The sequence below is a fragment of the Opisthorchis viverrini genome (genome assembly GCF_000715545.1).
Source record: "Opisthorchis viverrini unplaced genomic scaffold opera_v5_58, whole genome shotgun sequence".
Lineage (NCBI taxonomy): Eukaryota > Metazoa > Platyhelminthes > Trematoda > Opisthorchiida > Opisthorchiidae > Opisthorchis > Opisthorchis viverrini.
Window position 1 is genome coordinate 1,330,540 of NW_008751716.1, and position 25,966 is coordinate 1,356,505.

The 25,966-nt window shown below is 44.8% G+C and overlaps 2 protein-coding genes across 2 annotated transcripts in view; one reads left to right on the plus strand and one right to left on the minus strand.

Annotated features, from left to right (window-relative positions):
• Positions 1–25,943, plus strand: part of T265_03934 (hypothetical protein) — a gene marked incomplete at both ends in the record, with an annotated part of 79,459 nt that extends 53,516 nt beyond the window's left edge. The window contains 10 exons of the mRNA XM_009168535.1: positions 1,977–2,120; positions 3,700–4,353; positions 6,947–7,119; positions 12,095–12,386; positions 15,078–15,370; positions 15,539–15,930; positions 19,861–20,012; positions 21,071–21,181; positions 21,717–21,962; positions 25,401–25,943. Coding sequence (XP_009166799.1) covers positions 1,977–2,120; positions 3,700–4,353; positions 6,947–7,119; positions 12,095–12,386; positions 15,078–15,370; positions 15,539–15,930; positions 19,861–20,012; positions 21,071–21,181; positions 21,717–21,962; positions 25,401–25,943 — 3,000 coding nt within the window. The remainder of the gene's footprint in view (positions 1–1,976; positions 2,121–3,699; positions 4,354–6,946; positions 7,120–12,094; positions 12,387–15,077; positions 15,371–15,538; positions 15,931–19,860; positions 20,013–21,070; positions 21,182–21,716; positions 21,963–25,400) is intronic.
• Positions 23,416–25,966, minus strand: part of T265_03933 (hypothetical protein) — a gene marked incomplete at both ends in the record, with an annotated part of 16,209 nt that continues 13,658 nt past the window's right edge. Inside the window, one exon of the mRNA XM_009168534.1 lies at positions 23,416–23,473. Coding sequence (XP_009166798.1) covers positions 23,416–23,473 — 58 coding nt within the window. The remainder of the gene's footprint in view (positions 23,474–25,966) is intronic.

The window sequence follows — 25,966 nt, forward strand, 5'->3', positions numbered from 1 at the left end:
ATAGATGTCAGCGTCAAATTTCCCCTGGGATTCTTCATGGTGCAGCATTTCTTTGGATCATGCCTGTCACAATCCAGCACCTAAACAACTGAACAATTTCCTCCAGGTAGTTTGTCTGTGAAGTGACTGAATGCTCAGCCCTGAAAGAGGCTCGTAGCCAACAGAAATGAAGATAAGAATACACCCGTATGTCGGGCGGCTGACGTGCATGTGTATGACTTGTCCCTTCCACGTTCGTCTGATGCTTACTTTGCCGACCTAGCCCTGTTGATCCTCCACCCACTACATGCCTGTGCACATCGTGATCACTTAGCATCTGCTTATATTTTCTCGCATCTTCCATAGAATATTTCGATCCGCCTTGTGTTCCATTTAGTGTTTCCTAACGAACTTGGTATCCAGGGGGCACAGACTTCTTGTGGGTTGGGAAAATGGCAACCATTAGAAAGCCCCGTTAATCACACGTTCCGCACTACAAGTAATCGTTTCTGGGATTCAGATTAACTGCACTTTGTTTTACGTTTCATCGTTATCGTCATCGTACTCATATCTCGCATCAAGGTCTCTGAATTAAAGTCAACGCTTATGATGACCCGGTCCTTATTTCCTCGACGCATTTCATTAACTTGTTTAGGAGAAGGGACAGTCTACCAAAACCCATGTGAACTCTGTTGGGTCTTGTTTTGACTTGTCTGTTAATTCGACGCCGCCAGTTCGATTATGCGGAAATCGAGAGCATTTGTTCCATAAGTTCCGTAGAGTCTTCCGCATGACGTACCCAAACAGCTGAAGTAGGCGATTGTGGATTATTACATCCAATTTCTCTGCATCGTTTACGTATTGCTTTGTTGAGGCAGCAGTCGCACATGGAAGCAGTTGGCATCTCTTCAGTTGGGTCTTTTCTCACTTCTGATCTCCTTAAGTCCTCAAAAGTGATGCCTCAAAACTGTAGGGGCCAGACAGGCGAATAATCGATTGTGCGAGCCTTGGTCTTTACGTTGGTTTCATGCTGTCGATGATGTTGATGATGATGAATTGCAAAATAATCATTCCTGTGGAGGTTAACCTTTTAGAAAGCATAGTTGAGCCAAGCCAAGGGTTTGATCGATCACTCTAAAGAAATTCTTTGTGTATTACAATATACGGTTTTCACAGCATTGGCTTCTTGCACAGTTTGGAGAGTAAACTGGTCGATGCGACTGAGTGACTGTTGGCAGATACAGCCCGCGCTATGTACAGCTCTATCAGCATATTAAAAGCCTACGATTTGCATGTCGGAAAACATCAGTGGCAAGGAGATTTTTCTCAGGTGCAGTTATAAATATCGCCTCGCCTTTTGTTCAAGTGTGCATTTCTAGCCTGTGCACACGCAAGTGCGACCTGTAATTCAGTGAAAAATTCTTCAAGTGCAGTTATTTAGTATCGTCAGCATGGATTTTTGATTCCCGAGCTAATCTCACCTACCACACCTGACTGTTGTCCTTCTTGCTGTTGGTTTGGAATCACGGTTTGTCATCTCTCCCAAAGGAGGGCTAGTAAACTGTCAACTGATATATAGCACCCGATGCTTTCATCCGTCCACTTTGAAACCGTCATTCCAAGAATGCAGTAATCAGCAAAACTGTGGCATTACTCGTTTCCTCTTTAGTGCTGTGGCGTTCGAGGGCTCATTTTGGGCAGTATAGCGCTTAGGCTTGATTCTCCTTGCATTTTTCTAGTGGATTTCAAACAGCTATCACATTCGCCTCCTGGTGGCCAATGTGATTGAAGTGGACGGCTGGAGATACCTAGACTATTTGCCAGCGGAACAATGGGCAGGTTCCTGATATTTCATCCTTGCTATTATTAGTCCCTGGCTACTTGGACGGCACGAACAAAGGTACAATAATATCAGCTTTGTTTTTTGGAATGCCTTACAATTACATTCGCCACTTTTTTCACTCATACAACTCTTTCTTACTTTCTCTTTATTACAGCTCATCTACCCGACTGTCAATGCCAAAGCTTTTGCCTATCTAGCCACTGTGGCTGGCGATGCGTTGAGTCGCCAGTTGAATCGCATCCTACCCGCGCTGTTGACCACGGTGGCGCAGGCAGATTGTAATCCAGATCATGAAGAGGTAAGTTCGTGGTTTCCTTTGGATTTTTCATTGATTATCAGCGTATGCATCAGTTGTATTTTAACAGACGATGGTGTCCAACTGTGGTACACTTGCAAAGAGTATACTGTGACAAAGAATAATGTGGAGGCAGGAACGAGTTGGGGTATTAGTAGAGAGCCATGGAAAAGAGCCGAGAGCAAGGTCCTTACGCCTTTCAGTAGCATAGAATATACTACATCTCAACTTAATATGGCATCAGTTGGGCATTATTCTAACGGTCATGTAACCTCGGTAATTTAAACATGATCAAGAGAAGAAAATTGATAATTAGACCCATTTCGAAATGGTTGGTCAATAATAGATTACCGAAAACACGAAATAAAATAAAGCTATTCTTGACGCGGTTGCTAACTGAACAGTCAATACACAGAAGGAACCAAATGAACTAGCTTACTTGATTCGCCCTGAGAAGGACAAACCAGCAATTGATTGTTCATAGCCCTATTGAAAACCTCTGTACTTTGAATGTCGTTTCCAACTGTTCAGTGCATGCAATAGAAGAATATTATTAATTGTAGACCAAGATGAATTTCAGCTGAATCTCGTGTCAATACCAACTTTACTTGCAAATGGGTATTTTTCCCACTATATGGACGAATTCGTGTTCAGCTTGGAAATACGCTTTCTGGTAATTCGGTAGACAGGCCTACCTGGTGAATTTCAAAAAGAGCAGAAGTAGTAGCCGGCTGTTCAGAGTTTCCATCGACTTTGTGTGATATAGGTCAAATCGGAGTTAACTCAAGAGTTACGTCCTTTGGACACAGTGCAGGAATGAATCGGTCGATCGCCGCTACCTCAGCCAGTTCGAGTTTTGATCCATGAACAGAATGACGGACGCTGACGCCAAATCGACCCGTTGACTTGTGAGCAAAAGATGTTTGCAAAGCGTTGACTGCAGGTATCTGTTATTGGGTTCGTGACCCAACGGGAGACGCGATTCTCCTTTATGGTCTTGAATTGGTTCTTTCTGTGTGACTTTCTCTGTGGTTACATTCAAACTGATATGGACAGTGGAATTCGGCCCCATAATTGAAAGTAGTTGTAATGCCTGAATCAGGCTTAGAACCCCGAAGTCTGCAGATTTTTTTTACATTGTCGGGCTGAAACTGAGCGGTTGGCTCTTCTCCTTGTGAATACTGTCCTTTTGCATACATGGTCACATCTACGAGGTTTTGTCGTTTAATGAAGTGCAGCGCAGCTTCTGTGGAATCTGGTTGCAGATCCGTTGAGCCTGTGACAACAAGGTTTGGCTGTTCCAGAGGTTTGGCACTTGAGAAGGACGCATGCATGTCCGAACATTTTGATTTTCCGCAAACCTCTAACAAATCGGTCATGTGATGAGCGCCTAAATTTGGAAGGCAGTCATCAATTTATTCATGTCATTTTTTATACGTAAATTCCACTGCGGATCAAGAAATGCCTTAGACTCTGAATTTCTGCCCAAGTAGCAGCCAAGTGGCATGCATGGCTATTCAATAAGGTCGCTGTTGCTAGCGTGTTTGGAGCGCCGGCGGTTGTTATCGGGTTTTACTCCTAGGTATACGAAAAAGAAGTTGTTTCTTTCTTGTTTATCTTTTCTTCATTATTCTTTGACTTAAAGGACGTGACGCACTGCGCAGAGGTGCTTATCTGTATCTACGATCTAGCTGGTGTGCGATACATCTTCAATACGTTGCTTAGTGGCCTCGTTGTTGGTTCATCATCCACATCCACTACTACCGGAGGCTCAGCTCCTACAGTTACCCCGAACCAGGTTACTGCTGGCACCCCGGCTTACAGGACAGCATGCTTACGGTTGTTGAATGCTTATTTGAATGTGAGCTTCGAAGAGGCGGAAGTAGAAGCCGTTCCGATGGCCACCACTCTGGGGCAGACGATCGGTTCTACCCAAGCTGGTGCCAGACACAGCGAGGATACCGATGAGGAGGATGAAAGCGACGAAGAAGATGAGGATTTTGATGAGGATGAGGATGGTGAAGATGAGGATGAAGACGAAGACAGCGATGATATGGATACGGACTCGAATCTTGACGAAGGTGCCGATGAAGACATCCCAGACTCGAAAGAATCTGTGAGCAAGGTTTTACGTGAATTTTACCCATTGGCTCTAAGAAACATCTGCCGGTTGCTTGCCCTCCATGACACTCCGACGCTCTCCCGCAGTTGGGACTGTTTGGAAGCGCTCTTCAAGGTAAGCAGAATATCTTGGAGTTAATTACCTTTCTTTAAAAATTACTCGCGTGGCTGCACCAGTGCCGCTCAAATCTGTTTTCCTTGAACCGTATCCTTTGGGTAGCGTATTTGTGTGGTATCAAACCCTTGCTATTAGTTTTCAGGGATTTGTTCAAACCAGCCGGCGTAGCTGTTTTCAGTGCCGACACATCTTCGCAGCACCCACTTCAATCCTCACAAATAGTGGTGCTTGTTACTAACACCCTCTGGTTGCTAGTATAATATCCTCACCCCAGCTACACGATTATCAAACAATCTAAAGTTTACTGCAGTCATTCCTTGTGCGTGTCCGTCATATGGTTGTTTGTGAATCGTTCTACATTTCTTGTCGCTTGTCAACACACCTTGGCGTGTTTACTCACGGGGAAGGTCGTATCCAGCAGTGTTCAGTTAATGCCGTGCAACTGTTTTTCCGGTTTGTGCCATGAAACTCTCATCTCTAGTCCCTGTAATCTTTATGTTCCCTTCTATTTTAAGCCGTGATTTTATTCCACTTGAGCAGGCCACAGAACACTACCCTGTCTTTTGTAAACTATCTGTCAAGTCGCTTTCTTCACATATCCGAAGCATGCAATTCACATGTCCTGAAATGAGTTGCTACGTCATTTCTTTGTCTATGGAACCACGTCATGTGATTTAGAACAGCCGTTTCTCCTATTCGTCTACGTCAGTCTCTTGCAGGGTAGATACCGATTGGCCGCCTATTCACAGCGTTATTGTTAGTAGGTTAACCGTTCGCACATGCCTTTATATAAAAAGCGAAAAGTATTGATTAATCGGCTTGTTTGGGATCGCGCTAATGGATTTTTTTCTCTTCGGTACACTTTAATGTTGACTGAAGTATTTTGTGAGTTTTGCGCGCCTCAAAACGGAGGTTTAGGGTAATGCTTCGGATAACTACATAGTATACTGCGGCTCCTTCTATCCGGCAGAAGTAGAAAGATGTACCTTTTTATGGACTTGTTCTGAGTGCGATTCCTCGGAAACTGGTATTATAATACAGTGCTCTCCTTCTTGGGATCTTTACTTTGTTGACGTGAGGTCCGTTGGAGTCGAATGTTCCGTTGCTATCCCGTCGAGTCGATGAATGTGACTTCGGCTCGTTCGCATAAACTAACCATATCTGACGTTTAAAGTCGGCCTGGCCAGAGTTTTGTTCAGTAATTTCATTGGTGGCTGATCCGTGACGCTGTTTCTCATTCTGTTGCAAACTTCAATGGCACCTATTTCCCTTAAGAGTGTTGAATTTTTATTGAGAAGTTTGTATTGTATATTGGTATTGATTCGTCATGTCTTGTTCGACTTCAGTGCTTCAGGTCATTCGCTTAAATGTTCTCAGACCTATCGCATACTTCGGTAGGAGGAAAATGGCGTGAAATCCCGGTTCTTGGTTATCCATACCTAGTTGATTCCGGAAGCTTCGAAACAATGGTTCTCTAAGGACTGACGATGTTCTCCTTCTATGCTTGCACTTAGGGCTGATAAAAAAAGAAACACAAGTGTTGCTTTTCCAGAGCATTTAAAAATTTACGCTGGTAGGGGTTATGAGTAGATAGGATAGGTCAATCCGATCCCGGAGAGCGGTAGCTTTCTGGAATTGCTAGGAAGCACCGATTATTTTGTCGTTCAACATAGTATACGTTACTGAGAGCCAGTGTAGGAAGGGTCAAGTCGTTCACCAAGTGGCGGACCTTAGTGCTTTCGGGATATCGTTTTCAGGTTGGCACATATTCAGCAGTTGATATCGGCTTTGTGATTAAATCAGCAGATCCCTTGCGTGACTTGGTCTTGCGTGACCAAGGCCAGCCCAGTGTTGGTCCACATTGCATTTAGCAGCATTGTGCCGAGTCGCATAGCCAAGCTGCGGCCGTGTCAGCTATTACCAAGCTACGCTTTTAAATAGATAATGACAACGTTTCCCACGTATCAAGTTAACCAGCCGTAGATATATGCCCGCTGCCACCAAATGGGAAGTATTCACGTTACTGCCTCGCAGAACCTACTGCTGAACTACGTCAGCCAGAGAAATGGTAGAGGTAGGATTGGCAAATCTACAATCATTAGTACCATACTTGTGTTACCCAGTTCCAGTATGATTAAAAAGATCTGGGTCTTCCATTCCACTGATTGGTTACCTTACCAGTAACCTTCAAAACGTCGGATCGCGGAACAGTTAAAAAATGAACCGACAAATTTACGCTCACCTGCTTGACCATTTCTGATAGTACGCATGCCCTGGCAATGGTCAAGCTGATTGTACCTGCTGGTGGAATGGATGGGCTAGTTTCAAAGTGTTCCCTATTTGAGAGGAAATGGTACATGCACACAAGCTATACTTATTGTTGCGTTATCACAGCTGTCAAGCTTATCGTGGCCTTTAGACGGAAACACCTTCGTTTTCTTATTCCAGTGATTAAGAAGCTTCATAGTGTCATGAATGATTAGATGGCCGATCTAAACATGTTGGGCCGTGTCTGAGGCAACTTGTTTACTGAAACCTTACAACCGAATAGTGCGCCCTGGTGGCGCAGACGGGTAGGTTAACATTTCAGTGTGTTCGTCAGAGGAAGGAACTAATGCACACAAGCCATAATTACTATTACATCATTATTGATGTAACCGTGATTTTGTCTTTGTGCATGGTCAACGGTCTTTTTGGGGGATCATTTGGAATCATCAAACTCTCCCGAATATCCCAAATGACGCAATCGCTCAATTTATCCAGGTAAGTTGCTCCCGTTTATCCCTCTTTACTAATCACAATCCGCCCTACGGCACGGCACTACCCTGCAGTTATGATAAGGATCTCCTAATCACGTGGGTGCTTATAATTTCATGTCAGATATGTTTAAATACAGTGGACGTGACGATTGTCGAGCTTTTTAATTTTCCAGTCTCACCCCACAGATTCTTGTTTTTTTTTCACGGCAGTAGGGTTTTCTCAAAATGACGCACGTGTATCGATAAGACAACCGTGTTGCATGCAACACCACTCATCAATTTAGTGACGAAAATTTATTCGAACTCTCTCTCTCTGCCGAACAATTGCCTATTCACCTAGGTATGCATTTCTTTGATGGTAAAACCCCTTGACATTATGAGGGGTGTCATGTCAATCGAACTACTTCTATAACACGAGTATCGTTCCAACCTAATCATCAGGCGGCCTTTGAGCGCCACAGTCATAAAATAAACCGTGTTCTGAGAAAGTCAGACCGTCGCCTTCGTCCACCTGAGCACCCACCATGCTTCTATTTTTCTCAAAGTGAACTACAACTTCTGGTCGTGATCATGTGTGGCGTGATAACCCTAACTAACGGCTTGCACGCCGGTAGATCGGTGGCGACCGTATGACTAATAACATCACGTCAGTGCACGCCGGGAACTGCTCCCGGGTAGGTATAGTAAGAAAATAACGTGAATACGTAAATATTAGTCGTTTTATTTGAAGTAAAGTGTCATTTGATTCGTTCCGTCCAACCGTTTCTTATTCGTTAGGGAGTTTATAAAAACATGGCATGGTAAACTGGAGCACCCCGCCATTTGTGGGAAGGACTTAATCTCTTGGCCTCGGTTTATGATTTGAAGTGAATAGTATTCGACGGTCGACTAGATAGATGGTTGATTGCATGAGACGAAACTGAACGTTCTAGCTTATTTGGGACACTGTCATGATTATTCAAGCCAAAGCATAATAGGTTTCATGACTTTGATTTGTAAAGATATCTGGACTAAATTTGTGTGAGTATCGTTTTTCGGGGTCGGTTTTGCTCATTTTTTCTTGGAGGAAAAGAACTCGGTTGACTGTAAAAGTCACAACAGCTGCTGCGTACGAGTTAGGCTTCATCTGTCAATCTCCAGAGTAACATTCGCAACCCGTTTTACAACATTTCTTTCGAGCAGATTCACAAGGAAACTTGTTTCGAATATGAAGCACCTTATTAAGACTACATGTCAATCAAATACGCGTTCAATGTTCGCTTCGTCTGCGAAAGGGCTTTTGTCTATAACAACTGACCACCGCTTTCACGAGATTCACTTCAGTTATCTTTTTACACGAGGTTTCATTGTAACCCTTGGGGTTTTCTTGCTGACGCATGGCTTAAAAGATCCCTAAGGGGTTTTGCAGCAGGTGCTTTTGTGGTAAGGCCACTTCGAATAGAAATCAGAAGTTGATCACAGTTCTTACCACCCAACTTGTCCGGTGATTCTTGCTCCAAGAATAACTGCTCTGACCATCATGTCAGGCCTGTGGTGAACGCGTTAAGTCCGTGGAGGCGTGAGTGATACCAAGTCCTGAGAAACTTGCTATTCACTTGGAAAACTACGTCGTCCGCAAATAGAGTGGGAAAAACATCCATCCCCATGGCCTGAAACTCTGTCGCAGGAAGCTAATCGCCTCTCCAGGTCATCCCGCTGCAATCCTCCAAACCTCTGAATTGTGTACTACTTTATCAACTTGTGCATACTTTGAGGTGTTCCACTTCTACGTGGTTCTCCCCAGGAATTCTCATCCCACTCCTAGAAAACTTGATAAGTGTAAAATCATCGTCCTAAACATGTGGTCCGCCTTTCCACTTTGCTTGTTCTACGCTGACAGTCCATCAGTATTTAGCCACGAGTTCCTAAGAGGTCGTATTCCAACGGCAACCGTACTGAACCGACGTTCAGTCTCATTTACACTGCAATCACATTTCCCGCATATTATCACTATTCACAATCGTCAGTCTAAGAGCACTTGGATCATCCTGTTCTGGCCAGTCAATACTTGAGCAACGGCTTCCTCCGTCCCCACTGTCGTGAAGCTTTAATGTCCACTGACGTTGCCGTTTCTGATGATCTTGATGTTTCAGTCACCTATTGTAAACCTGTAACCCACTCTTTTTGCATATTTTCTAGTTTGAGTTTGTGGATCCCATTATTCGTCTTGCACAGTCGGCACCTAAAGGCTGTTGCAACCTGTACCTGCTTACAGTTGTACACGGTTGGAAAACTAAGCTAAACTTCTCTTCGAAGAATAGGTTACAACTGTGTGGATTGGTCATTTCATAAAATGTTTGGATTGGTGTATCCCTATGTTTGACCTCGTTTATATCAGTTATCATTCCGTTGGTCATTATCGTCATATTGTATTTGTATGATAGTAGCGATACAGATGCTAGCAGGTAGTGGATGATATCGGTTAATACAATAAATACATTCTTCATTTTGGTGTAAGCAAAGTTCAACTGACCTTCGAAACATATTGCTCAGTGGAATTCTCTTCCATCTCTGCTGTTGCTAACACCAACTTCAAGGACATGTTCCGGCTTTTTGTGTCGCCCTTTGCGACATCATTCGACTCCAGTCATTTGTCTGGTGCATTGAGCGCATTGTATTTCAAGGTTCTCCGGTGCGCTTTTTTGTTTTCATGTATGTGATACTATTCAAATAAGTTCGATGTGATTTTTTTTTGCAGTAGCACACGTGCTGCTGTGTGTCGCCTACCCGCAGAAAAGAAAATGTTTCAGGTATCGGAGTTTTACTTTTGCGGGATATAGTCAACTTTGAATTGTTTATTGGATATGTTCAATCAACTTCCTCAAGATTGTTTTTCAATTCATCTTCACTGTAACTCATCTTCCCCAAGTTTCGAACGAAGCAGGATACATTTAGAATGCTAAATCCTAAGCGCATCAGATTCTGCCTTATTCGCACTGACTTGTCATCATCATCATCGACAGCATGACATCAGTGTTCAAAACCGATGCTTCACTGCCGTATAGTCGTGAATGTCATGGTTGTACGAAGGCTGGGATACTGCCAGGGCGCCCACACATAGACAGGAGGACGATTAGGGTCCTCAACCAAAGCCTTTGGCTCAAAAGCCTAACCGCAAGGCAGCGGTCTTTGGCGGGAAATGCAAATGCAATACCGTTTCTACGGAACAAGTCGCCAACTAGGAGGGCCAGGAGACTGTGTTTGTCAGACCTCTAACCATTGATCAACCTGGTATGAGAGACTGAGTTTCATGCGGACACTCCCCAGTATAGCTCAGTGGATCGCTGAGGTGCACAAACCGTCACACTACGGTAAAGTCCAGTCTCTTCATGACAGACTGACTTGTGTCCTACAAGATACCCATTCCTCTGAAACCTGGCCGCATAGAGAAAGAGCTTTGTCACTGATTATGCAACGCAACAGTGAACTTTTGCACACCAGTGATTGACGATGGGACATTTTGTACTGCTTGGACCTAAATAAGGGGGTTAAGTTCCTGTCTGTTGAAGTTTCTATTAACCCTGGAGAGATTGGACAATATTTCCCTCAAAATCTCTCATATGTGGCGAACTCGTTGCACAATCGACTGACATTTATTAGGCAACTAGAACCAAGTACCCGCACTGAGTCATTATGTTGTTTAATTCATCCGTCTGTGGCCAGATGTGCTCGTCATAATCGGGTTGCAAGGGAACTGCTAAACGTGAGATAGTGTGGAATGAGAAGAAGCAGAGGTATGGTGCTGATGAACATTCCCTCGCCATAATCTCAGCCCTACATGCCATCGGTTGTAATATCGACTTTTTGGTTCACCAACCGATGATCATCTCTTATCGAGGGATCTGCTTTCCTCAATCCGCTAAGGCTGCTTTGGACTGGGACTTCCTAAAGTCGCAGTCAGTGACTTGTGTTTGCTTGCCATTGTGGGCTCCCTTCGTACTTATGACACTTATGCGGGGCACATGGCGTTGAACGTACATTTTTGCCATTTAATCTCACCCCAAACCCAGTATGACGGTCACTTTGTGCCTGATGTGCGAGTCTTGACTGTGCTAGCGCACACTGCGCCTTGAAGAGCATTCACCATTGTTTGTCCTTTCTTTGGTTGTTGGTCCTTAGACGCGTGTTCCCATACCAAAATCTTCACATACTTTGGGATTCACCTCATCAGACTGGCACTGCCCTTGGCATGATTTCGAATGAGACGTTTCTCTCTTTTCTCCCATATTCTCCTGTTACTCTTTCGCATTCATCGCTTGCACTCACTTTTTATGTTTGTGACCATGCTCTTCAAAAATAAATGATAATAGGGATGAATAGTGGCGAACCAGCCCTTCTGGATATTGTCTCTCCTGAGCTCCATCCCGATTGGCCTGTAGATTGGCGTAAGTCGAATGAGACTTGTTCACACCTTAGCTTAACATTATAAATTGGCATCGTTTGTCGAAATCTTTTGTTTTTTTCCCAACCTTTCACTACCGCACCTTTGTTTTCATTTCTGAGTACTTCTTATACGTGGTCACATCGCAGCTGAATAAATTTCTTAGAAGATCGTGCGCCCTGTATCTTTTATATAATATAAAGTTAAATGCACTCGAAAACCTACCACTCGGAGTAAAATCGTGTCTACAGTATATTTCTCTCGATGTTGGTTTTTAATGTGCTCCATTTCAGTATAGGCCACCTTTCAGAAGCAGGTGGATGCTGACTGTCTCCAACTCAGACGCTTTCGGCTCAGCCTTCGAACCAGCACGGGGATTTATACCAACTCGGTAATCTTTGATAAAGGCTGTATAACTACTCGGGCTTTCACCTGTTTTGCTTCCACAAACCTCTTTTTCCTCTATCTCCACCTAATAGCGCTGGACACCAGAAACCGTTACCAGTCAGATTAGTGATCTGCGCCAAGGCATTCGTGGTGCAGTTTCGGAGCTCCACAGGACTTCCAAAGGAAAATCTGGTGAGGACGCATTCCTTCCAGGGTTCTCCGATCCCAACCTTCCTCTTGCAAGCCTTGTCAAACTTTACGCTGACTGCACACTCCGAGGGCAGCCGGATGTGAAGGAGCCGGCTGCGCAGGCACTTTCTGAGTGTATCACCCACGCGAGCGGGTCCGCTTTGCAGCGGTGTGTGGTCAAAGTACTCGGACCACTTATCCGACTGTTGGGAGAGCGTCAAACGAACGTAGTTAGGATGGCTGTGGTCGAATCACTGACCTCGCTTATCACCAAGGTACGTTCGCTGCTGTTCCTGTGTACTCGTATTAGGGCGTTTCACTCTTTAGTTCTCCATCATCATGGCTCCCTCGGTCGCAGAATCAACTGCCTGTAATCGTCATGATCATAGTCGTAGGCTCATAGTCAACCGTACCATTCGATGATTCGTAGAACCCTATACAAAAAAGTATTGTTTTATACAAGCGGTCTTCATGAGGGGGGCACTATTATAAGCCTCATTATGATGCCTTCATTTTCCCATAATTGACGACGGTTGAAGATACCCCTAGTAATTGACAACAGAGCAACCAAATTTCCTGTTTGACATGGATTTCCAGCGCCGTCACAATGCTGACACGGGAAGTAACCTGGGACTTTTGCCTAATATCGCTGGTCACTGTCCCATTTTCCTTCATCCATCCAACGACCGAGTCTCAGAGCTGTGGTCTTCCCGCTTGGTGACTTATGTTGAGTCAAAGTGCGCTCATCTTAGCTGGAGCACCTACGCGTACACGCACACACAGACACAGTTCACCAACCCGCTAGTTAGTTACATGTTTTTCGCCCAACCTCAGTTCCTGTTGGTATAGAGCGCCATCAATAAAGAAGAAATATCCATATGCATCAAACCTGGTTGTGTTAAGGTTGTGACGCGCATCATGCTAGTAAGCTTGTTTTCAATAAAAACTCAGATATTCCAGACTTAAAGATGACCTATCGCATGATTCTGTGCTCTCACACATCATGGTCTATTTGTCACCCGATCTATCGACGAAACCACTTGGCACTGTTCTGTCTACGTGAGAGGAGATCATACTACTGTTCAGCGACCGGTTGACAAACTGTTAAATGACTGATCACTGGCCGGAAGGTCACGGGTTCGAATCTCTCCGAGTTTCGTGATGTACGCATCGCTGGTCATTCCCAACAAGCCCGAAACAGCTCTACAGTGCTTCTCTGATTTTTAGCATAGATTGGCTTCACTGACAAGGTCTAATCTCTATTGAAGATCCTATAATCGATGATCAAAAGTTACTGAAGACGATCCTTGGAGAAATCAAGTGTTCGGTGCGTCTCCATTACCAGGCGTTATCATACAATTTGATAATAATATGAAACTTTAATATTTCACAAGAGATTTGATTCTGCAATTGGAACGATACATCATTGTTGCGTATCGCCAGTGTGCGTCTCACCAATTTTTGGTGAGATTCGAACCCACACCCTTATAGCTATTGGCTGAAGACTATAACTTTCGGCCACAAGTGACTGATCAGCAGTGCGATGAATCATTGCAGTGTTCCAGCTTCCAGCTGAAATTTCCTAGTTTCGAATCTTACTGCAGATTCCTCATATCTGTACTGCTGGTGATCCCGAACGAGCAAGGAACAGCCGTACAATGACTCTCATCTTTCCAGCGCATTCCGTTTTCACTCAGGATCAACTCCCAATCTGAATCTTTGGAATCTCCTCCCTGTCTACAAAATTAACCAGTATTCATTCCGCTTCACACGGCACAATGCAAAGATATGCTTTTTTATCTTAGGAACTGTGAAGGCGTGTGTGTTTGGCAGCTTCCTAGGCAGTTATTATGCTCCTCAGGACGATAATGCGTTAAGTTCGCTGGCACATCTTTGTCAGCGTGCTTCATATACGAAAGGATGGCTTCCCCAAATCTGCTCCATGTGATTGCCAACATTTTTGCTTTTCTCCAACTGTATGTGAATGAGTTCGATTTTTTTAAATATTTTTTCTTATTGGAGCAGCCGAATCACACGTTCGGCAGTGAAGCTTGTTGGCTATGGGGCCATTGGCTGCAGACGGCCTGTTTGCCCAAACATTGGAGTTAATATGGTCGATCCAGGCCTCTAGGTAACCACCTCAGGGACAGTGCCAATCTTCGTACATTTTTCAAGCTAGATCGACTCTCTGCATATGTATGGGTCGCTTGAATCATCACCAGGTATCTCCACCTTTCTCATCTCTTCGTAACGCACTATCGCATCCTCTGGATAAACAATAAAGGTGTAGCAAATCTGTTCTCCTTGACATCAAGTTTATCACATGTTCGATGCAATAAATTTCGCGATACCTTGTGTGCTTCCAGTGATAGTGCATTCTACCCCGGAAGGCCCACATTCCAAAACAAAACACTGGATTAGGGTGTTAGATTCTTTTCGTAAGGATCAAACTAGTTCTTTCTTGCTAACATCTACGCATGTTCCTAAGTGAACGAGACTCGGTGTTGTTGTGACAACTTCCCAACACCAGCAATAAACAAAGTCTGTCAGTTTGAGTGGGAGCAGTGTTCACTTGGTAGCCCTTCCTCACACACCATTCCCACTATTCCTCATCGTACCAAGTTTGACGTCGCAAGACATTTAATGCGAAAATTGAATACGACCTGAGTGGTAAATACCATGAAGCGAAGCGGCGCTATCTGGAGACGTACTATTTCTTCCAGACAAGTATTTTTTCCTTCACTGGATTGTTGTTCACTGTCCATTTTGCGAATCCACGGGAATTCCACAGCTACTCCTAAGTGTGGGTATCTGTTATACGAGCTGTTTACTGTATGTTAAATACCTAAATGCTGTCCCTTACCTTTCGTCCGCTTGCACCTGACCCGGTCATTACTGCGTTCCGATTCTTACGGTATCAATTCTTCGTACAACTCATTTTATCTCTTGTTTTTATCCTATTTCAGTGCTCGCAATCTGCCCGCCCATTCGTAACGCAGTTGCAAGCTACCTTCTTGAAGTGTCTTGGTGATTCACACCGTCCTATGCGATTGCTTGGATGTCATGGTCTGGCATCGGTTGCTGCAATCACTCCCAAGTTAGATCCCTTGCTAATGGACTTGGCACGAGTTCCGGCTCATACGGTATTGAGTAACTGGCCAGGTGAACGTATCCCAGGTATCACGAAACCCGACAGCACCCTACCTAGCGTTGGAGCTGCGGCCACTGCTCTTACGCTGACTGGGATCGCCACCTATCCGTAAGTAACCTGCTGGTAATTCTGTTACGTCACGTCTGTAGCGGCCTGTTTACCGACAGTTTTCGCAGCCTCGGACTCTTGGTTTACACCGCTCATTAACTGTTTATTACGCTTTTTAAATCGCAGATGTATCTGTCTGATTGCTTATGTGCGTCCGATCTTTTATAGGGAAACAAGTCTCCATGCTCTGCGCTTATGTCTACTTGGTTCTCGTGGCCGGGCCACAATGGACGCCTTGAATTCGGTAGTATGTTCGCTTGCTCCACTCATGTTCTTGCAAGATACTGGCTCCAAGCAACAGCAGGTTGAAGATGTGGCTTTCGGAGACACCGAGGAAGACGAAGAGGATGATATAAATCTCAGGGGAGTTGGTGGACAATCAAAGAAAATAAATCCCGTTATTTTGGCAGATGCTATCCGCGTGGTAGCTTCCGTTTGTATTGGTTTTCCGTTGCCGCAGCCCNACGCGCCTGCGAACGCGGAGACGGTAGAAGATGCTATGTTGCAGCCGGTGCGTCTATTGGAACAATATCTATTTCCGAAGACTACAATCAAAGCACGTGAGTTAGTCTTTCGGTTTTACATCAACACCTAATTTGTCTGAATGATGTCTTCCTGGATAGAACTGGTTGTTTGTCATTCACCTACCTACAACGAAACCCTTTGCACATCTATATAGTGCAGTCGCAAAGAACCAGCTTGATAAAATAAACTCCGAATCGTTCCTTCCAATGATGCATGGTTGGAAGCGAGTTCCGAGCATATGACCTTCCATTGCCTGATCTCCTAGACAGCGTAGAGTCCCAGAAACTCGCAAGATCAGCCCTGACTGTTAGCAATCATGTTTTTTTAAGTCACCTCCTGTATGATATCGCCGTTTTCTGCAATCTGATGGCGATAGTGATACCTTAGAGGAGGGTATGTCCAAACCATGGTAGTGGTACTGCAGCCGAATAATTTGTGAAGGCGTAGACCAATGCAGTATTTTCTGACAACGATGTTAGCTCCTATGTCACTCTAGCATACCTTCAGTACTCGCTATAAACCCATGGTCTAACAGTTCGAGCCTGTTAAAAATCTTCGGCTGGGACACACCGGATCTTATTTGTTTTCAGCAGTCTGAATTCGATGGTGGCCCGGTGAATACAGAGTATCGTTCAAGGAGTGTTTCCTGAGCGCCTTCATGAAGGGATTTGGAGCTGTTTGAAGGTTTTTCTGGCCTCGTCTACACGAACATATAATTCTTACCATGTCTGACCATTTGGGAGGGTGGTGAAGCCCAGGCAGTAGTAGGATTCAACATTCATATTTGTGGTGAAGTAATTCAACTTCTCCGATTCCAAGGTGAACAACCGGTTTCCACTTGAAAATTCTCTAGTAATCTCAGTCGGCTGAACAAATATCCGGTAGACTAACCTGTGGTTGAATAGTGCACCGCATGGGGTACTCTTATGTTGAGCTTCTGTATTTTCTTGAAAGCGTTCGCTCCCTACTTACCCCCTAAGCATTTCATTAATTTGGTTCCATGTAAGAGGTATTTTCATCCTTAGTATACGCTGTTAACTCAGGTAGTTAATCCCATCGAAAAACAACCCGGTACTTGCACAGCATCATCCACTTAATTGGAACTCAGTTCAACTATAGCAATCCTGTTTTATTGATCAAGATTACGAAGGCCAGATTTCTAGTCCGTTTCTTCGAAATAGCCTCATAAATTCAATCAGTTTATCAGCTATAGACCGTTTACCATAGGCACATTGGTTCCAGCTGCTACAGCTTCGATCACCGAAAAACAGGAAAGTGGGATACAAAACCAAGACTCGGAGGTGAAGGCATGCTCAGTTTGTTCAGAAATTGGGTAGCTATGCACTGAAGGCGATAGCTTTGATGCACGAGCGCCACTGATAGCCATTTCCGCCAATGTCAGTAACCACTGGTGATTTGAGTCCCGGGCTCCCCATCCAGGGGGGCTGCAGGTGCGCACCTGACTTAGTTTACTGGTTAGTGTTTTCGTATTTCGTAGCCAGATCATACATTGTCTACCTCTCGGTCGCTTCCACTCAGCACACAGCTGGGCGAAAAGAGCTCTGTGAGGCAAACGATCTTCTGACATGCTAAGTACATGTCTCAACCGGCGCAGCGTATGAAGCGTGAGTAATTCATCTATCGCGGGAGAGTTCCTTCTTCCTAGGACCATCTGGCGCACGTCAGCATTACTGATGCGACGTTCCCACCAGACCTGACCAATGCTCCGGAGACATCGATGACCAAACACTGACATCTTCCGTATGTCCTCTGTGTGTAGGGGCCACGTCTCTGATCCATAAACCAGCATGGATCGCACCACCGCCTCATGAAACTATAATCTCAGTCGGATAGTGACTTGCTTTACGAAAATTGCTCAGTTATACTACTAGGTTTCTTGCACTCTCGTGCCTTCTTAAAAAAACGTCAGTTGTATTCACTATGATTGTAAATTGTCTCCATTATCAACGGTGATCTGTAGGAATCATCTTGCGAAGTACCGACTAGTCCCCGTTCCGGTCCGGAATTCTTCACCCGCTGGGGTTCCCGATGTTTGGCCTAACGATTAGTAGTCAATACGTAACTCATCTGTCGAAAGGCAACTTCAAAGAACACCAAAATTTCCTGATGGTTCCCTCGAGGAATGGTTGGTTCTGCTTGTTGATATAAAAAATAACTTATTTTCGGAACAACAATCCAATACTACACTGTATAGTGCACCTCTCACTTCAAGCGTATTGCAGAAAATCTTGCACTTCAGATGACTGACTCGAAGTGTTCTCAGGTGAAACAACTGCTTGCTCAACTACACTAAGCCAGAAAAGCGTAAATAAATGCAGTCGATCATTACAACTGCGTAGTACTATCGAAGAGTCGATGAAATCAAAAGCCTATGTAAGGGTTTGTTTGCAGAATCGTGTGATCCTGAACGTATGGAAAGGGAAACCTTTCTACCCCAAGCTGGTGCAATGCAGATAACTCTGAAATTAGAAGGAATAGGATACTATGTACCTTTCATTCTAATGTCTAACGCATGCGTGACTACGGTGAAACCGAACCATACAACCAGGAAAAACATGCGTGCGACTCAGTAAATGTGCCTACGTTGCTTTAGTTACCGATATGAAAAAGGGAATATCTGATTGTTAATCGAGGTGGCGGATCAACTAACCTTTTGACCTGCTCTCAAAAGGATTTTGACCAAGGTATACCACAAGTGGCACCCCTTGGTCCAGGCTAAGAGAATCGCTTCGTAACAGTGGAAACAAACCGAACGTGGATTCCGGAGTAGGACAACTGTACAATAAATTTCAATACTGCAACGCTTTGATATCAAAAAGTGGATGTTGAAACCTGGAAAGTGTTCTGAAAGCCTCGAAGAAATGGAAGGATGCCTTTAGGAGAGCCAGATACAGTAGGTTACGAAATATATAAACGGGAGTGGAATGCGAGTTTGGAGTCGGTGTATTCTTGACTTCATTTCGTCTATATTATTCATTGAATTGTCACCATATCAAGTTCTTTCGTTGCTATCTGTGCCCTTATTTCCTGTCCTTACGCCCACTTTTAGAGTTCGGTAATCCCACATCATCGTCTAAACTTTACACATCCTAACAGATTGTTAGGACAACCTACCTGTGATCTGCCTTTGCCAACGACGTAGATGTTTTGACGTAAAAAGCTTGACGAGGAAGTATATGCAGTATGAAAAGCATACATTTCACTGGCCCGAGATTACACTAGCCGTAGTGACCAAGGGATTATGCCATGCAGAAATTTTACTACGAAGACCTAGGAATTATCTCTATTGGTGAAGTCTTGGAAAGTGTGATGCAGTTGATAATGAACTTTGTCCTTTGGTACAGCTCACACTTTCTAGTCGGAATCTCGGACAGTTTCATTCAACAACTTCATTGTGCAGTCAACAGCATACTCTGTTTGCGTAGGATATGACCGAGACCAACGCGGAAATCGACCACCGCGTGACTAGCACAACAACGCAAGCCACCACTGCTTGCTAGGAACGATATATCATGGACAACGGTATTTCAGTGGGCCGCTAGGTCACACCGTGATAAAGTATGGAGCACTGTATGAAAAGCCGTGGTGTCAGGGAATCGGAGTAATCTCGGTCGGTTTGCAAGGGGAGTAATTACTCGTCCACCAGAAACACAAATAGATCTAATTCGGTGGCGTATCGTCCAGCAATGTGTTAGGCCACCTCATTCGAAAAAATCAGGACTGAACCCCATTACTGAGACACATCATTTTCAATGTATCAGTTATCTCTTGCTCCTCGATTTAACGACTACCACTAGAATTATAGTTGAAACGGCACGAACTCTTCTCACATAGTCACTCAGCCTCGTATTAAGTGCTTATATCCTCGCCTGAAACAAGATCCAAGTACGTCTTTCTCTTCAAGTGCGTTGCTAAAACTTCATTTTTCCCACTTGAACTGGCAGATGAACATTGGACATTTCAACAAAGCCAGGCTCTCATCCTACTGACCGCACTAAAACATGCCCCTGGAGCCGTAATCAACGCACAAACATTGCTCACCCCAGTCGTCTCGCGTCTGGAACGATTGCTGAGTAATTTATGCTCCGCTGATAAAGTAAGTCGTTATGATGCCTGTTGTCACTCTAAGATTTCGTGGTTTGAACTAAAACCTTGACAGAGGGCATATACTTCACCAATCCAACAGTTTTCGAAGCACTGCTTTCCCAACACCCCCTTTGTTTCTTCAATTTTCGCAGTTGGGCATGCACATCAGTGCTGAGCGTTCATATGTGGACAATGTCAGTCGATCCACCTGAGGTTCTGTAATTTTTGCGGATAAGACGGTCAAAATTCGGGCTCGTGTAGTGTTCTCATACGTAAAGCTTCACTGCTCTTCGGTCCGTTGGAAGGGAACCGGTCGTGCACTCAACCCAGGGCAGTGTAGTACAGTGGTGCGGTTAGGCAGGGACACTCACCAGGACTGACTGGAGTGGATGGCAGCGCACATTTAATGAGTGACAGGTGGCGCATCATCCAACAGTCGCAGCCAGGGTTGAAATGTTTCATACACAGAATACTGGCAGATGCGACATTCCGATATGCAGATACGCTATCGTGTGACCTAGTGGCTGGTGGTCGCACTCATAACAATCGCCAATGTCGGATACATATGAAATGTCGACTGCGCTTTCACATATCCTTACTTGTGTCCACAGCTAGACTCTACACATTGATGGAATTGGCCCAAAGCTATCAGTGCACATTCCTGGACGTTTTAAGGGATACATAAATGCTTATTCGAGTGTAATGTGGCAGCAGAGACCCTCAGCAATGCAAATGAAGCTTATTGTCTTTTGTGTTTACTGAGGAGTGGGTGCTTAACTCGCTTGCCGGTTAGAGTGGACTGACCTTCGTTTATTTCAGTATTTTCCTTTCGACTGGATTTAGTGTTCTCCTGGTCCTTGGTCTACTAACCGCTGGGTAGTGGACCCGTTGTTCAAGCCATGTCCTGGCTTTTCGATCGCCCGCAATTAGGTTCCGGCAATCTGTCAGCATTTCAGCGTTCGCGCTTCCTTAGGGTTGCGCGACAGCTATGCACCAAACAGATACCGTCGCTGAATCATCCGACTTTCATCAGCTAATGTTTATAAAATACCTTTTCTCTCTACGCAGACAATTGTATGCCAACTTGGTCTCCGAGCCGTGGGCTGTTTCGTTGGACATGTCGTAGAGACTTCAGACGTCAAGTACGACTTGAACGGACCGTTGCAGCTCCTAAACAAGGTTGGTTTCCAGATCCGTTTCCGGAATACTACGATTGTTTCTGTCCTCAACATGGATGCTTACATCTGAACTTTTACTGGTGGTTGACTGTTCGGTTCAGCTCTGATCTGTGGGGGGCCTCTGCTATGCGTTTCGTGTTTGGCGTATTCGAGTTTCCCTTCTCTACCAACTCCATTCCCATTTAAGATGAGATTGTTGGATATTTCCAGCTAACCCAAACCTTTACCTAGTTCCTACTGATAAACCGAGTTGATTGTATGGAATGCGTTTTAATGCAAGGGTGCACCACAACGGTAAACTGTGTATGGGTTTTACCATGATTTTAGTTGCCACTGCTTTCTCCATCCACTATGTTGAGAAGATGAACATGGCTACCAATTTGAGGAGTGAGTATCTTTGAGGCACTGAGCACAGAGTGGAATTACAGAAGTATTTTATTTTTGTATAGATCAGCTTTTCCTTTGTGGTTAAAAACACCACTCCCTGTTTATGTTTACTTATTTTCGGTTCCGATCTTCTGTTTATGCGCAATCAGGGCCTCATGCACGATCTTGTGGATATTCGGTCTTTGACTACCACAGTGACAAGCCACATTGCTTGGCGGTCCCATTTGTCGGACAATGATCCAGTGCCGTCGTGGCTTCCCCCGTTCCTGGCCGTGTTGATGAACGCTATGCGCGATAAAGCAAGTGGCGTCCGAGTAGGGGGTGAGACTGCGCTGGTCGTTCTTTGTCGGATAGGAGCCCCCAAGGAATCCCAATTGTCCGCGTCACTCGTCCGTGTAAGTTTTGTTCGTGTTCTTTTTTCCTTGGTGTTTCAATGGCTTTGCTTCTTTGATGTTCAATCTGATGGCTATTGATCTGTTCAATGAGCTTGCAAGTTCACCTGCAAACATTCCGTCGCCATTCGAGGAGATACCATCAGTGCCTGGTGATGACTGATGACTACACATAGGCTGCCTCGTTATCAACAGCTTACTCGTTGACAGTAGCACCAGATGCGAACACTGGTGCTTCAGTGTCGTATAACCATTTCAATGTATATAAATAGAGACGTATGATGGAAAGAAAGTAATGGGGCAGCGAGGGCGCCTCAAACATCCGAAGTGCTAACACCTCCAGCACCCATGCCGTTGTCTGATGCACGCTTCGTTTTGTCCCCGCTGGTGTGCTCGTTTGTCGCATAAGTGACACAGATTAGCCTTTCAGATCTGGTGCACTACCGTCAGGCCGCCTCATTTTCTACCTACTCAAACCCACTTAAAACTTTGCGATAACGCACTGCTGGCTCCTTATCCTCAGGGATCATGAAGTGGGCGTGATCTCCGAATTTCCAGCTACCTTGTTTTCCACTTGGTCACTAATGAAACCACAAACCCAGCTTCAACTTACCGGAATACTTACATGGACATCAGCTGAATCTCGTGTGTAACAACATAAGCATTATTGGGCCATAAAAAGTAATTCAGTATCTTGAAGCTCATTATAAACGAGATTTAATTGCCGAGATCTCCTGTTTGCACCCAGCTACCTTGCATGCCTAAACCCTTATTGGTTGCAGATCAGTGTTCAAGTAGTAAGTATGGTTGATAGAAACTTGTGGAACAGATTTACCTGCTGGGGTCCAAGAAAGGCGCAACCGGTAATGTAACGTCGAAGAGTCTTAACGGTTCTTATGTGAGTTGTGTTGTATCAAGAAAAGGTCCCCTCTTTGCTCAAAGCTGGTCATGGCTATGGAGAGGGAATCAGTTTTCGTCGTCATCAAATCTTTCATCGACTAAAATCAGATTTTTCCTGTCCAAGGTTATCACCTGTGCACTAGACGGGGTACATTTTATGGATGGCCGGTATCGATGATCCATCTGCCGTTGATGATGTTTCGCGATTCATTGTCTCTTGTCATTAAAACAGAATACAATCAAGCTCATTGCGGTGAATAGTAGCAGTGTTCACCAACTATGTGCAGCCAACAAGAGGTACCACTTGATTGTTTCCAGCAGTCAGATGAACCACGTTGAATTATGTGCAAAATCCCAGAAGTTAAATCGTTCAAATGGAGGTTTATCAACTAATGCGGTACTGTGAATACAATGGTAAAATAATGAAGTTGCAGAAACCTCAACTCGTCGGATTTCGCCGGCCTCCATACACCGGTTTATAATTTTGTCATTCCAAATGGGATCCTGTACAAATAGTAAGTAGGGAATATTACGCCTGTACAAAGTTCACGGTGGCTCAAGGAAAAGTGTCCACAAATATTATGACAGGGTCACAGTGTGGTTCACGTCCAGGTCTAAACAAAAAAGGCGAAATGGAAAAAACCAAACTTGGAATCACTTTTTACACAGTAAGAATAGAGGAAACGACTCACCAATCACCTCGGTCTTTTGCGTCAAACTGTAGTTCGGGGTCTCCAAACTACACTATATGTTTGACCTCTCCCAGAGCTCGACGAAATGAGTGCACAACTACAAAGCTAAGTGATAACTACAGACAGGTCATCAATGCTATTCACGAAATCGACATATTCCAATAGAACAACCTCATTGAGGGTTTCTATCCATCTCGTGATCTGGGCACCTTGAAAGAGGATTCAGAAAATTTCTGAACCTCAACAGTCCGATCCCAGGTTGTGCGTAGATCCGTGGTTTATGGATCCGTTCCTCCTTATCGCTTCTGCTGTGGATATACCCATCAGGAATAGCTGTAATGAATAACGGTAATGAAGCTGCTACTGTTGGCGTTTCCACCAATCCGTTTAGTTGACCCTGGTTTCACCAGCTCTCTTACAACGTCCAGATAGCTAGACTAACCACTGGTGGTTCCAACTGGGAGGTAGTCTTGGTCTGGATACGAGACGCACGAACAACGGAAATCGTCTACTTCAGATGTGTATCGTCACAGACTGGTCTACTTCAGATGTGTATCGCTCACAGACTGTTACTTTGCAGTACCGATTTCCTCGATAGCGAAGATCGCCTGACAACGTGATTATCACCATCACACTAGTCCCGAATCTAAATAGGCCACGCCACCGTCAGCTGCCGGTGGTGAAAATCAATCACTGCATGTTGCTGCTTCTGGAATACCAAAGTGGATCCTCACCATGCACTTACTCACTACCACTTTTCTTCGCGTTTTTAAGGTCTATTCAAAGCACTCATACCTCGCTTAGCCACTGAGAAACTAATGGGCGAGGAACTTAAATGAAACTATCAGCATCAGCTACTCAGGGGTCTGCCGAATGGATCTTGGATATTAACGGCCACTGAGAACACATCCAAACTGCTACTCTAAGCCATAAATTATGTATTCGGTACAACCCATCAACTTTATCCAAACCTTGGGTCTCTGATGTGACCATAGCTTTACTGGAAGCCTGGTGACAGATTCTTCCTCCTCGAAACCATAACTCAACCCGACATCAGATGAAACTTAGCGTTCCTGAGGACCGAGAAGCTTAGTAGACCTGAAAGGCCGAAGAAATGCTGGAAATATTGGATGTTGTTCCATAAGATTCGTCCAACTGCTCCTCAGCGAAACTATCAGGGACGAGAATGAATATTTGACATTCAGCAAAGGAGAATGTTTGGGCCACTAGGCGCACTACTCTATACAACAAATCAGTTGACGAATCCGGAATGGCGGTCCTCAACAGAAAGATGGACTGTGATTGAGCGCCCCCTTTAGCCTCAAAAGTATTCCAGTGTACAAGTCCACCTGAGCTTCATCGTGCTCTTGGTTCTGACGACCTTCCGTCTGCCCTATTCAAAGATGGTGAATTCCCCAGCCAGTGCCTATCCAGCCTATTTGCGTCTATCTAGGAGAAAGAGACCATCCCGGAAAACTGAGTTGAGTTGATAACATAGCATATTTTCAGAAGGGTACTCGCGGTCAGCATAATAACCACAGAGGTGTAAGTTGTCACAAGGCTTCTGGTATCACTGTTTCTTTGTAATCTAGTGTGCACGCTAATCCTTGACCGGTGAGCATCCATCAAGATTTTGACCGGGTAGAGGCCGCGTCGACCTTATCTTCACACTCTGTCAAGAGAAAAAGCAACGCCATATGTGCAAACGACCCACAATGCTGGTTTTCCTTGACTTTAAGTGTGTTTTCGATCAGTCCGTTAACTATTGCTCAACAGGGACAAAAACGGCTCCCTGATATGCAACAAAGCAGAGCGTTTAGACCGCTGGGCACAATACTTGGAGCAGCAGTTCAGCTGGCCATCTGCCACCTCCACTCCAGAAACCTGGCCTTCAACAGAAAGGTGGACCGTAAATATGGAGCCGCCTTCAGTCTCAGAAGTGTCCGAATGCATTTCTCTACTCAAGCTTCATCATGCTGCTGGTCCTGATGACCTTCCACCTGCTCTCTTCAAGGATGGTGGTGGATTCCTCAGCCAGTGCCTGTCTAGCCTATTCGGGTGTATCTGGGAGAAGGAGACCGTCCCAGACAACAGGGGTAAATCGATAGTGGTACCCATTTTCAAAAAGGGTACCTGCGGTGAATGTAGCAACCACAGAGTTGTGAGCTTGACGCCTGTTGTGACAAGGTTTCTGGCGTCATTGATTCTTCGTCGTCTCATGGCGGCACGCGAAGTCTTGACTCGTGAGAACCAAGCGGGATTTCGACCAGGTAGAGGCTGCGTTGACCACATCTTCACACTCCGTCAGGTGTTAGAGCAACACCACATGTACAGACCACCCACAATCCTGGTATTCCTTGACTTCAAGGGTGCGTTCGATTCTGTTGATTGATCAGTTCTGTTAACTACACTTGC